Source organism: Zalophus californianus, chromosome 11 (assembly GCF_009762305.2).
Source record: "Zalophus californianus isolate mZalCal1 chromosome 11, mZalCal1.pri.v2, whole genome shotgun sequence".
Classification (NCBI taxonomy): Eukaryota; Metazoa; Chordata; class Mammalia; order Carnivora; family Otariidae; genus Zalophus; species Zalophus californianus.
Window position 1 is genome coordinate 1,509,247 of NC_045605.1, and position 13,695 is coordinate 1,522,941.

General features: G+C 39.7%; 1 protein-coding gene across 1 annotated transcript in view; it reads left to right on the forward strand.

Annotated features, from left to right (window-relative positions):
* The window catches only part of DYNC2H1 (dynein cytoplasmic 2 heavy chain 1), a 317,720-nt gene that overhangs the window by 99,167 nt on the left and 204,858 nt on the right, over positions 1 to 13,695 (forward strand). Inside the window, 6 exon segments of the mRNA XM_035722795.1 lie at positions 2,064 to 2,177; positions 2,705 to 2,865; positions 4,165 to 4,288; positions 5,090 to 5,211; positions 7,201 to 7,287; positions 10,045 to 10,171. Coding sequence (XP_035578688.1) covers positions 2,064 to 2,177; positions 2,705 to 2,865; positions 4,165 to 4,288; positions 5,090 to 5,211; positions 7,201 to 7,287; positions 10,045 to 10,171 — 735 coding nt within the window.

Genomic DNA, 13,695 nt, shown 5'->3' on the forward strand with positions numbered 1-13,695 from the left:
ATCTTCTGTTTCCCACTATATTTTCTTATGTACTTTTTCATACTTGGTTGTTTTATTCTTATTCACAAAAGAAGCTTTCTTTGTGAGTTTGGTCATCTTCATTGGAAATCTGAGTGTGGGTAGGGTTCTTAAGGACTGTGAGCTTCACAGGAGGATTATCTAGACTGACTCGAATGACATAATCAAGATTTCCCTTGATACGCCAAAATAATTCCATTGGCATTTGGGAAACTTTCAAAAGCAATAACATTTCCAGATATATGATGGTTATGTACACATTCAGTGTTTCCAGGATAATTTTATTGAGTACCTGACCTGGTAAGTAATGTAATAGAAAATCAAATGTAATTTTCATACTATAAAACTTTAGCATCACTTTTTCCTCAAGGTATTTTGGAAACAAATTACTATAAAGATTTATGTAAAGCAGACAGCCATTTTTATTATTAAAAAATACCTGTCACCTCCTTACCTTTGAAGAGTAATTTGAAATATGAAACAAGTGAAGGCTGTGTGAAGGATAATGCTGTTGATGAAAGGAGACCGTTGAGCGAGCAGTATGTGTGCCCGTGTGCCGTCAGGCCGGCGAGCTGCAGTCAGACTCGGACGGCTTGTGCTGTCCTGTGGTCGGCCCTCTGCAGAAGGGTTTTCTACAATGGTAGCTAGTTGTCTTGCCTATCTGAGACACAGAAGAGTCGCTGTGTATCTTGTACGCTAATAATTTTGCTTGACTATAAATAGCAGACGTTTCTGTTCATAATTTTATAACAAAGTAGAGTCTGGAGAGACAGCTAAATATCAAATTGTGTAAACTTGCAAAGCTTGCAGCTCCAGGTCTGTGACTTGAGAAAAATACAGATTAAATACTGTAAAATCCTGGAGTAGGGCTCACTTCCAGGTGGCAGAACAACACACGTGCTGGGCCTTGGAGGGTGTTTGTGTGTGTGATGGAGCACGTGAGTTCCCTTCTGAGGAGCACACAGTTCCAGTTGCACTGACGTGTGAGGGAGCTCAGGGTGAGACTGCGGAGGAGTTGGCCGGTGCCTGAGTCTCAGCTTCGGCTCCAGATTGGAGCCACCTGGCGCGTCCTTAGATCTTTCTGCGCCCTGCCTGCACCCAGATGAAGTATTTCGATATACTTGGCAACAGAACACCAGGTATTAGTTCTTAAGCTCCCTGGGTGACTAGAATGTGGTTGAGAACCACTGATGTAAGGACTCTTGAAAGATTTCTTGACAAATTTTCTCCTTCCATATGTGGGATCCTTGATACTTGCATGCATGAACAGAGAGTTCACGTGTTATTAGTAAATAATTTACTGTTCTTTGAATCTGTACTGATTTTTGTTTATATAGTTACCATCATATTGTTGTATCATGATTTCAATTTTTGTCTAAAATAAAGTGTAGAAACACAAACTTCTAATGCACTGTAGTCTCTAAGAGTTGTTAGTCTTTACTGTTAGAATTATAGGAGACTTTAGTTTGTTCATTTATGAGATGAGCATAGTAGTTCCAACCTCTCTGAATTATTTATTCCAAGTGTTAAATGTATATTATAATTTTCTAAGTTTTGCAATTCTGAGTTGCTTGGTTTTTATATAATAAGCATTTATTGCTTTGCTATTTGGAAACATTAAAACAAATAAAGCATAGAAACTTCCTGATAGTAAATACGTAGTAAATTATAACATTCATTTCCCAGGCATCTTAGAAACTTTCATGTCAATTAACATTAGGAAAACATTTAATAGAAAATGTTATTTTAGGGCGCCTGGGTGGCTCAGATGGTTAAGCGTCTGCCTTCGGCTCAGGTCACGATCCCAGGGTCCTGGGATCGAGTCCCACATCGGGCTCCCTGCTCCTTGGGAGCCTGCTTCTCTCTCTGCTTCTCTCTCTCTCTCTCTCTCTCTCCTCCTCTGTCTCTCATGAATAAATAAATAAAATCTTAAAAAAAAAAAAAAAGAAAATGTTATTTTAAAATAATTTATATTTTTGATATCATGCTTTAAAATATCGAGTGCATGAAAATTAATTGGAATATCATTTAAAATATTCCTCTAGGATGCTAGTGAGCAAAAGACAGAACTTGAAAGACTGAAGCACAAAATAGCAGAAGAAGTTGTTAAAATTGAAGAAAGAAAAAACAAAATTGACGATGAATTAAAGGAAGTGCAGGTAGGCTACAGTGGATGCGTTGTCTGACTACTGACTGTGTCTGGGAGTTCTAGCAGTATTAGCAAGCGTGGCTTCCAACACCATGGTCTTTATGGAAGAGATGCAGGAAGGAAGGTCGGCCGGGAGAAGGAAGGTCATCAGAAACCATCTGCGTTTCCCGTGAGCCGTGTTGTTTGAGTGTCGAGGAGAAAAATGTGTTGTAGGGAAATTAAGTCAAACTCTTAGGCTCTTTTTTTGGCTCCTCACTAGGTTATTAGCCAGCTAGTCATAGAATATAAGGAGCCTCTTGAAAATGGCAAATTGTCTCAAAACAAATGGGATTTTTTCTAAATTAGACTCCTGTAGTTATGGTGGTAAGAATTTGAAGATTTTGTATTTTGTGTGTTTCAAAGCATTTTGATATTTGAAGAGAAAGGATATTAATAATGAGTTATTTTTAATGAAATGACAAATATTCAATAACTTCTAGAGTTATTGATTTTTACATATATATTTTTTGAAAGTAAAAATGCTCTTTGTCTTTTTAGCCTCTAGTCAATGAAGCTAAACTAGCAGTTGGAAACATTAAGCCAGAATCTCTTTCAGAAATTCGCTCACTGCGTATGCCACCTGATATCATCAGAGATATTCTTGAGGGCGTTTTAAGGTTGATGGGTATCTTTGATACATCTTGGGTGAGCATGAAAAGGTACATTTTTTAATTTGTGAAAAATGTTATTATTTCACCAGTGAAGTACACATTGATTGATTGATTCATTTATTTAGATTTTATTTTTAAGTAATCTCTACAACCAGCATGGGGCTTGAACCCACAACCCCACGATCAAGAGTCCCATGCTGTACTGACTGAGCCAACCAGGCGTGCCTCTTTCATATTTTTACTTCTTACATTGTTTCTCAAACTGTGCTTCATTAATTACCTAGTTACACATTTTGCTGTAATATTTCAAGATACTCTGTATGGGGGCGCCTGGGTGGCTCAGTCGGTTAAGCGTCTGCCTTCGGCTCAGGTCATGATCCCAGGGTCCTGGGCTCGAGCCCCGCATCGGGCTCCCTGCTCTGCGGGAAGCCTGCTTCTCCCTCTCGCACTCCTCCTAGCTTGTGTTCCCTCTCTCGCTGTCTCTCTCTCTCTCTCTCTCTCTGTCAAATAAATAAATAAAATCTTTAAAAAAAAAGATACTCTGTGTGATCCTATACCAAGATCTATATTTTCCTTTCTCCATAATATGTGATCTAAGTATCCACAGAGAGAAAAAAAGAATGCCTAAAATCTTGAAGAACATTTCAATAAATGCCATCATTTATTTGGCCCACCCACAGTACAGAGCATTGTGTTTCCTGTGATTTACTGATGAAGAAAATAGTGTCGGTCTTCTCAGTGTCTTGCACTCTTGGCGGAGTCAGACAAGGGCCGGAGGAGCGAGGGCAGGAGCCCCATAAATAATACAAGATGCACACTGGAAGAGAAAAGGCCGGGCGTTAATGAAACACGCAGCTGCGTGGCTTCGGCTTTCACGTTCTGGTGACTGTGTTGTGGTTTGTGCCCACACTCAGATCCACACTGGGACTGGGGGTCATGGTGGAGTCCTTTCATATCCAGAGGTGGGAAGGGAGGTGCAGGTCGAGGAACACTTGGAAGTCCCTTTCTTAGAACGGAGTCAGGAAATTTTCTGACCTATCCTAGAACAGACAAGCAGAGCAGTTCACGGAAAGGGATGTAGGTAGAATCCGAGGACTGTGATCCCTGCCCTTCACCGCTGCACGTTATTGACAGGAGGCGAGGAACCGTGGGGCCTCTCTGTGGAGTTCTCTCTTGTGGTCTTTACAAAGTGACGGGCAGCACATGAGAAGCTGGGATACTTCAGGACCCTATGTTTCGTTAACTAGTGGATGAAAAGTACTGCATACAGCATTTTGTTAAATCGATGTTATTGTCAGAAATGGCAAATTTTATTTACCCTTATTTGAAGTAATGTTTTAATTTTAGTTTCCTTGCAAAAAGAGGCGTAAGAGAAGACATAGCAACTTTTGATGCACGAAATATTCCCAAGGAAATAAGAGAGAGCGTTGAAGAACTTCTTTATAAAAATAAGGGATCTTTTGATTCAAAGGTAATTTTTAACAGCTATGCCATCGATCCCCTTCCTATATGGTCTGTAATATTCTGCTTGTTAAAATGTGATGGCTTTTCATTGTCGATTCTTTACACTGCCTAAAAACTAAAAGTAAAAGATAAGAGTGAGCCGTAGGGCTTGTGTGTCAGAAGCCTTGAGCGGCAGACAGGTGGGCGGGAATCCAGGCTGGGTCTGGAGAGCACAGTCAGTGTCATACGTGCAACATGTTTGCATCTTACTATCAGTCTGGCATTTCTGAACTTCCAGCCTGCCTGGTCTGCTTTTCTTCCTTCCTGTATATTTGTCATATAACAACAGAAACCTGCCTTAGGATACTTGTATCTTATTTCAGTGAACAGTTTAAATTCCATGATGCTGGTATTTTTTTTTAGATCTCTTATACAAAATGTTATGTGCATCATCTCTGATGTTGGTAACATGGTTTCAGGGTTGCTTTTATCCAATAAGGATGTGTCCCATGGACAGAAGAGAAGAACTGATGCCTGAACATCATTGTGGACAGACATATTCATTATAAATGTAGCTGATGGAGTGCTTATGTCAATAAAATATAATTTTATTAAAGATTTCTGTGGCTCAAAAACATTTATTTGGAAGCAGAAGTTCAGGGTTATTTTAATGAAAATAACAATTCATGTTATTGTTATTTAACTATCAACCAAAAACTTCATTTGAGGGGATAAATTATTAAATGCTTAAGCAAAATAGACTAGGATTACCTTTGCTTTTATTTGAAATGAAGTTAGGGTGCTGGCTAACTTGTGATGGATTTTTCAGAATGCGAAGCGAGCCAGCACGGCGGCCGCCCCTCTGGCTGCGTGGGTTAGAGCAAACGTCCAGTACTCCCACGTCCTGGAGCGCATTCAGCCTCTGGAAACTGAGCAGGCGGGATTAGAATCGTGAGTTCCGGGATATCGAATATAAAGAAGTCTAACCTTTGTTTATTTGCATCAATTTAATGACTCAGTTATTGGGGTTTATTTATGTTATATTTCTTGTTTATACCTAAAAAGGCAGCTGACAGCATTAAAACATATAACATGAGTCAGTTAAATAAAATTAAACAGATCAAAAGAAAACACAATTAAAAGAAGTTGGAGAGCAGAACCAACTCATTTTTTCCCCCTACCATTATTATGTTGTTGGAAGGATAAATTGGTAGAAGTTCTTTTATAAGGGGTTAAATTTTGTGAATGAGTAATATTAAGGTACAAAAAGTAGGTTTTGGAAAGTTAGGGCTTTTAAATTTGTTTTCTCCTTCTAAGTTCTAGGAAATGTGTTGTATATATTTTATAACACATGGTCTGGGCAGGAAGGTGGACAATTTAACATTTACTTTTAATTGGTGGTTGTTCATAAGTTGGCATTGGTTCTATGCGCAGAACGAGAAGCATGTTATGTTCTCGACTGATCTCTGTGTGACCTCATCTCTTCTTACCCTGGACAAGGAGACTGTTAGCTGCCCATACTTCTTTTTCTCAATATACTTATGTGAAATTTTTGTGTTAATTTGCCACATATTTTTGTGTAATGAATAATGTTAAATATTTATATTATTTTGAGTATATAAGTATTTTCCACAGCTGAGACATACTGTATCTTATGGGTATACTTCCTTTCTTGTACATCTTTTTGTTTTTTCTTAATATCAGTAATTTCCTCATTTTTAAAATCGATTATTTTTTTTCTGTTGACATATCACGTATTTATGCACAGCCTTAGAACAGACCCTAACCCACGTTCAGAATCTGTGTGTTTATGTATGTTCTTTCTTACTGTTACCCCTTCTGGAGCCTTCTGTCCTGTTCTCACGTGGTCTGTCTGCCCCAGGCTGCTGCTGACTGCTGTTCTCTTCAGACTTCTCTTCACCATGGTTCCGGAGACCGTCTTCATCTCTTTCTCTTTTCTGATTGTATTCTTTTGTTTCGGGCCCTTCTCTTTCTTAGTTTAGTCCTTCATTTTTCTAGAACACATCCTGCACATTAGAAAGGGTATATAGGATGAAAAATGTTCTGACATCTTGCCCGTCTAAAATTACCTGTATTATGCTGTTATATCCGGTCAATAATTGGCCTGGGTGTACAACACTAGGCGAGAAGTAGTTTAATCTCACAATTTTGAAGGCCTTATTCTATTGCAGTAGTTCTCGAAGTGGGATCCCCAGGCTGGCAACATTAGCATCCCCTGGGAACTTGGGAAGAGCCCCCATTTTTGAGCTCTGTCCATGCTTTCTGAGTCAGAGATGCTGGGAGTGCCGGGGTGCGAGGCCTTGCAGTCTGTGTTTTGACAAATCCTTTAGTCAGTTTGTGCAAAGACAGATTCGCAGCAGTGGGAACCGGTCATTTGATGGCAGTCTCTTGGATGTTGTGGGTAATTTTGTGGGGAGGAGGTAAGTCTAGTCTTCTCTAGAAGAATCTTCCTACTTTCTGCCTAGGGTATGGGTGGGAGGGCTGACGGTTCTGAGCTTGACCTTCAGGATGTGTTAAGAGGATAGTCCATTCTCAGCGTGGGAGGGAATCTGAGGTTGATGGATTGATTATATCAACTATTGGAAAACTTTCTGTATTCAGCTGTGTTATCTTCAGAGGACCTGTTGTCCTCAGTTCCTGAGCGTTTGGAATTCTTTGGCTTTTCTTCCTGCAGCCCCTCAACTTTTGGCTTTTTGCATTCCATTATGTCACTTACCACCTTTCAAAATTTTATTAAAGTTACTCCAGTGCAGCCCTTTTCTCTTTCATTCTCTTTATCTTTGTGCATGAATATCTTTTTTTTTTTTTTAATTCCCTTGGTTTCATTTGGTAGGGCTTTAGAAGGGATAGAAAGGGTTGTTTCTGCTATTGTTGATATATAAAATAGAATAACTTTTATAAAATGGAATTATATTTTAGAAATTTGAAGAAAACTGAAGACAGAAAAAGGAAACTAGAGGAGCTTCTAAATTCTGTTGGCCAGAAAGTATCAGAACTCAAAGAGAAGTAAGTTAACTTTAAAATGTATTTTGAAAAAAAAAATGTATTTTGGATATTTGAAAACTAATGTTTCAGTTTTGAAAATCTTATAATCGTTATTTTCACTTCCTTTAGTGATTTATCACTCTAAAATAGGGAAACATAAGAAATAATATAGAAGGTATTCCTTTTTTTAAATAGTGATTTTGGTAGGAACAAACACAGTTGAAGTCTCCCTTGTGGAGCTGTCCCTGTGTCTATTCCTGAGCACTGGGGACTTGAGCAAGAGGGAGAGAATGTAGTAGATTCATGCCCAGAGTCCTTACATTTGGCGTCTGCATTTCCGTGTTATCCAGACTTACTTCACGTGACCTGTTCTGTAATCTGCCTGAGGCGCAGGATCACATTAGAAACTATTGTGTCCTTTTAATTTTGTACTTTGAATGTTTAAAAACGTATTCCTTTATGTAATATCATACTTAAATTTCAGGACCATTTATGAATATTACTAATCATAAAACCTTTCCTTAACCTCTGGCTTCATGTGATTGCTGTAGAGTATAGGATGGAAAATATTGGTGTGGGAATCATAGCAAATGTGGGACTGTTTCCCTTTAAAAATTGTGAAAATTGGAAAGCTGGAGCATATGTGATTAAATACTGTGTTATGTTATCATTTGCTTTTAGTTTTGTAAGACTCAAACTTTTCTAAATACATACCTTTTTTCAAGTGGTGTGTTCCATTTTCTATCATTTTTTTTATGGAAGAAATATAAATTACTGTACCAAGAAATAAATTCATCAGACTTAAAACTATTATTTTTTTCTCCAAACAGGAAATAATGATCTTGTTTATACTTATATATGTTTACTTACAGAGAAAAAAATTAAAAAGAAGTCTCAAGCCCATAAATCCAGTCATTTCAATATTTCTGAATTTTTTTGTATGTTATAGATACAGGAAAGAAACTTCATCATTTTCTTCTAGATATAATTATAGAGAAGCATGGAAAGTATTCATTGCTTTCAGTGTCCTATGCCGAGAATTGGTGCTTACTATTCAGCCAAGTGTTCGGTATTTATTGGGTGGTTCGCATATGGTAGCACACGTGTGATCTGTTGTGCTGGGCACTTTACATATGTGTCATTTTTAGTACTTCACATAAACCCAGAGGTGGGTATTTTCATCCTGCACATTAGGAAGGTTTATTTTCCTACATTGAACAGTTAGTAAGTGACAAAGCTAGCATTAGGTCATAGATTTGTCTCACTCCATAAAGTTCCTGTTCTTTAATCACTACGCCATACTGTCAATATTGTGGAAGGATTATTTAAAAAAACCTTCAGAATTAACTTTGAATTTTAAGTAAAACAGAATAGCATTTTCCAGTTTAGAGTGATTATCAATAATGAATCAATGCTGGTTAATAGCCATTTACTTGATTCTTAATTAAGGTTTAATTGACCCTAGATTGTGAGTGACAGTCTTATTTTCTTGTACAGGTACAAAGAAAAAAGTAGTTGAAAAATAAGTATGATCTATCAGTATTTAAATTCTAACTTGACAGAATTGAGACATTTGCCATTTTAGTATAATTTATACAGAAACATTCAAGTTAGCTTGATTCAGCAAATACTTATGGCAGAACAATGTACATAGTATGACTTGCTGGGGTGAGTAAGTATGGTCTCTACTTCCAGGTCTCGAGCGGAGCTATTGACATGATGGGAGGTTCTGTAGTCTGCACCGTCCATTGTGGTAGCCACTAGCCCTTGAAATGTGGGTAATATGACTGAGGAATTGAATTTCAGATTTTGTTTACTTTTAGTTAATTTAAATTTAAATCGCCACTTGTGGCTGGTGGCTACCATACTGGAAAACTGAGTTTTACTCCCATGTGTAGGAGAAGATATTGGGTGCTTAGAGAGGCAATAAGATGCACTGTAAATTGCATGGAACATAGTGTCAGATGTACCCATACGTGGGTGGATTTTAGATCCTCTACTGATTACTGGTGAAACCTATAAGAGAATCTGTTTGGAAAGTGAGAATCATAACACTTATTTTGAGCTGTTGTTCTGAGGATTACATGACATGCTTTTTTGTTGCTGTTTGTTTTGTTTTTGATGCTTAGCACAATCCTGGGCATTTTATAAGTACTTACATATTTATTGAAGGACTAGGTAATCAGCTGGAGTGTTACTGTTTTATTTAATAAAATAATAAATTTGTACAAGTATTTTTTAAGGAAAATAATTTAAAAGGATGGTTATAAATTTGGGCAAGTGGGCACATGGGGAAAGAATATATGTAATGGATTGGATATTTGAAGTGAGTTTTAAAATTTTCTTTATATTTTTGATAGGTAGGTATTTGAAGGAGTTAGAATGCTGGGGGGTGGGGGTAAGGAAGGGGCTGGAAGGTATTCCAGGCACGTGGGACGTCCCGAAGGAGCAGGCTATCCAGAAGAGGACAGCATGTTTATCCTTCAGAGGTTGATGTGGGAGGCTTGAATGAGGGAAAACTGAGGAGGCGGCGGGGTCGGGGTGGGGGGGGCGGTCAGCCCTCCCACAGGGCCCTGAACGTCACAGGGAGGAGTCTGTGCTCGAGCAGCCCTGCCTTTCACATCTGCACGCTGCTGTGTCTGCTGCGTTGGTGCTATCTTGAACGCAAATATTATCAGTATTACCGTTAACTTAGAGAAAAGCTCACTTTACTAAGGCTCATTCAGCCAAATCTTTCTGAAATCCCTTTGCCTTTAATTGCTGTTAACGTTTTTACAGATTCCAGAGCAGGACGTCAGAAGCTGCCAAACTGGAAGCTGAAGTGAGCAGAGCGCAGGAGACAATCCAAGCCGCGGAGGTCCTGATCCGTCAGCTTGATAGAGAGCACAAGCGCTGGAATGCGCAGGTTGGCTGGGAGCTCGGGGGGCACGGCCGTCAGAAAGGGGCTTCCTTTAAAACACAGAAAATCTGCAGTGTACTGTATGTGTTAGAAAAAGACAGCAGGAGGGCAGTAGCCGTGCACTTTGAGCTGGCTGAGGGTCAGTGATGTAGACGATCAGGGCCATGATGTGAGTTCATCTTCAAGCAGAATGTTTCTGTATGTGTGCATTTGAGTGCAGCCTGTTCCTCCCGTAGGTTAGGAACAGGCTGCCAGGGTAGGTTACCAGGGGGACAGCAGGAACGAAAATGACTCGAGGGAAAGTGTGGCACTCTCTAGAAATCCCGTTGGACGAGGCCTTCTGGGACGACCAGCTTAGGATTTGACACTGTTGGCCGCTTACTCCTTCTAGAAATACTCTGTTATGTTGACTTTGTTAAAATGCTGTCTCTTGTTTTGTTTTATTTTTTTTCGGTTGGTTGGTGGGTTTTTCTTGAACTAGTTCGATTCCCCCCGCCTTCCCACCTCCCCCCCAGAGAGAGAGGCAGGCTCCCTGTGGAGCGGGGAGCCCGATGCGGGACTCGATCCCAGGATCCGGGGATCACGACCTGAGCTGAAGGCAGGCGCTTCACCGACTGAGCCACCCAGGCGCCCATAGCCTCTGATACGCTTTCAACAAGAACATTTTTTACTTAAAAGCATACTTCAGAACACATCGTTCTAAAAGATCTATAAAAAACATTCCATCCAAGAAAAATTTTTTAAGTACACACAGAAGAATCCCCTGTTAAATCACATAAAAAGAGACTTAACAAATATTACAAATTTAAGAAGACTGAAATTATACCAAGTATATCTTCCAACCTCAGTGGTATAAAACTAAAGATCAATAATAAAAAAGCTGGAAAATCTACAATGTAAATATTAAATATTTAATATATAAATATTAAACAACATACTACTGCACAAGCAGTAGGCCAAATAAGAAATCAAACAGCAAATCAAAATATATCTCAAAGCAAAAGAAAAAGAAAACAATATTCCAGAACCTGTGGGATATAGCAAAAGCATATGTTAGAGTGAAATTTATGCTATAAATGCTTGTATGAAGAGAAAAATTCCAAATAAACAACTTAACATCATACCACAAAGAACTAGAAAAAGAAGGAACTTAGCTGAAATTTGTACAGGAAAGAGATAACAAAGAAAAATCAGAAATAATGAAATAGTGACCAAAATAATAATATAACATTGAAAGTAATGACCAGTTTTTCCAAAAAAATAAACAAAATTGACAGTGCTTTAACTACATTAAGAAAAAGAGAGAAGACTGAAAGTCAAAATGAGAAACGCGAGAGAAAAGAGTACAACAGATAACTACAGAAATATGTAGTGTGATAACAGATTATAAACAATTATATACCAACAAATCAGATAACTTAGGAAATGCACAAGTTACCATGATTGAATCATGAATTGTGAATCCAAGAAATAGGAAATTTTCTTAGACCAGTAAGAAGAATGAAAGATGAATTAGGAATTGGGAATCTCCCAGTACAGAAAATCCCAAGACCACCTGGTTACATTGGTGAATTCTACCAAACATATAAAAGAAATAAGGTCAATGTCTATCAAAATCTTACAAATAATGGAATAGAAGGAACACATTCAGAATCATTCCGTGAGGCCAGTATTACCCTGATACCAAAGCAGGACACAAACAATACAAGAACAAAAAAGTCTGGATTGTCTGATGTAAATATTGCCAGTCTGACTTTGTTTTGATGTCCATTAGCATGAGAGGTGGTTCTCCATCCCCTCACTTTCAGTTTGCTGGTGTCTTTAATTCTAAAATGAGTCCCTTGTGGGCAGCACATAGATGGTTCTTACGTTTTTATCCATCCTGATACCCTCTGTCTTTTGATTACAGTGTTTAGTCCATTTACATTCAAAATAATTATTTACAGATGTGTATTTATTGCACTTTTATTACTTGTTTTGTCCTTGTTTCTGGAGATTTTCTCTGGTCCTTTGTCTTTGTTACTTTTGGTCTCTCCTTTCCACTCACAGAGTCCCTTTTACTATTTCTTGTAGGGCTGATTTAGTGGTCATGAACTCCTTTAGTTTTATTTGTTTGGGAAACTCTTCATCTCTCCTTCTATTCTGAATGATAGCCTTACTGGGTAGAGTATTCTTGGCTGCAGATTTTTGCCATTCAGCACGTTGAATAATACATCATGCCACTCCCTTCTGGCCCGCCCAGTGTCTGCGGGGAGATCTGCAGCTAGTCTTATGGGTCTTCCCTTGTAAGTTAAGGACTTCTTTTGTTGCTTTTAAGACTCTTTCTTTGTCACTGTGGTTTGCAAATTTTCCTCCAGTATGTCTTGGTGTTGGCCTGCTTTTGTTGATTTTGATGGGCATTCTCTGTGCCTTCTGGATCTGGATGTCCGTTTCCTTCCCCAGATGAGGAAAGTTTTCTGCTGTTATTTCCTCACATAAACCTTCTGCCCCCTTTCCTCCTCTTCTCCTGGGACTTCTGTCATACCAGCGTTACGATGTTTGACGGAGTCGCTGAGCTCCCCAAGTGTGTTCTCGCGTTCCATGATTCTTCTTTCTCCTTTGTTCAGCATCATTATGTTCCATCACTTTGTCTTCTGGATCACTAATTCGTTCCTCTGCTTCTTCTAGCCTGCTGTTCTTTGCATCAAGCCTGTCTCCATGATCAGTTGGTGCATTCTTCATCTCTGACTAATTCTGTTTTATTCTCTTATCTCTGCGGTAAGGGCCTCCCTGAAGTCTCCCATTCATTTCTCAAGCCCAGCGAGTATCCTCACAGTCGTTGCTTTAAATTCTCCATCGGGCATGTTACTTATATCAGTTTGGCTTAGATCTCTGGCCGTGGCCTTATCTTGTTCTTTCATTTGGGAGAAATTCCTCTGTCTTGGCATTTTGTCTATGTCTCTTCCTTCTCTCTGTGTTAGAAAAGCCTGTTATATGACCCGTTCTGAGAGTATGAAGAAGAAGTCCTGCAGTGCCCAGGGCCCGGTGCTTCAGGGAGTGTCTCAGATGTGTGCTTCATGCACTCTCCTGCTGTGGTTTGGCCACTCTGTCCTTCGGGCCAGCGGTCTGCAGAGGCTCTCCTTGCCCGCTGTGGACAGTGTTTGGTCCCTGGCCTGAGTGTGGCGAGTTTTAATGAGGTGTGCGCTGGTCTGCTTGTGAAATGAGACCTGACACCATCTCCACCAGAACTGAGGGCTTGCAGAAGTCCCTGGTTGGGAGATGTGGTATGGGCAGGGGTTTCCGTTTGTCTTCTGGGGAGGGGCCTGCTGCTCTGGGACTGAGCAAGACTGCCGGAGGAGGGCCTTCCCGGCAGAGCACAGGGGTGTGGGACCTGGTGTAAGCAGGTTAGGCGGCCAGTGTGGGCGCTGCGCTGTTTACTGCAGGTGGCTCCATGTTTATGCTGAGGGGCGGGGAGGGAAGGGGGGCCATCGGGCTCCTTTGCTCCCAGAGAGGCGGCTCTGTGAACGCTGCCTCTCCAAGAAGAGCGAATA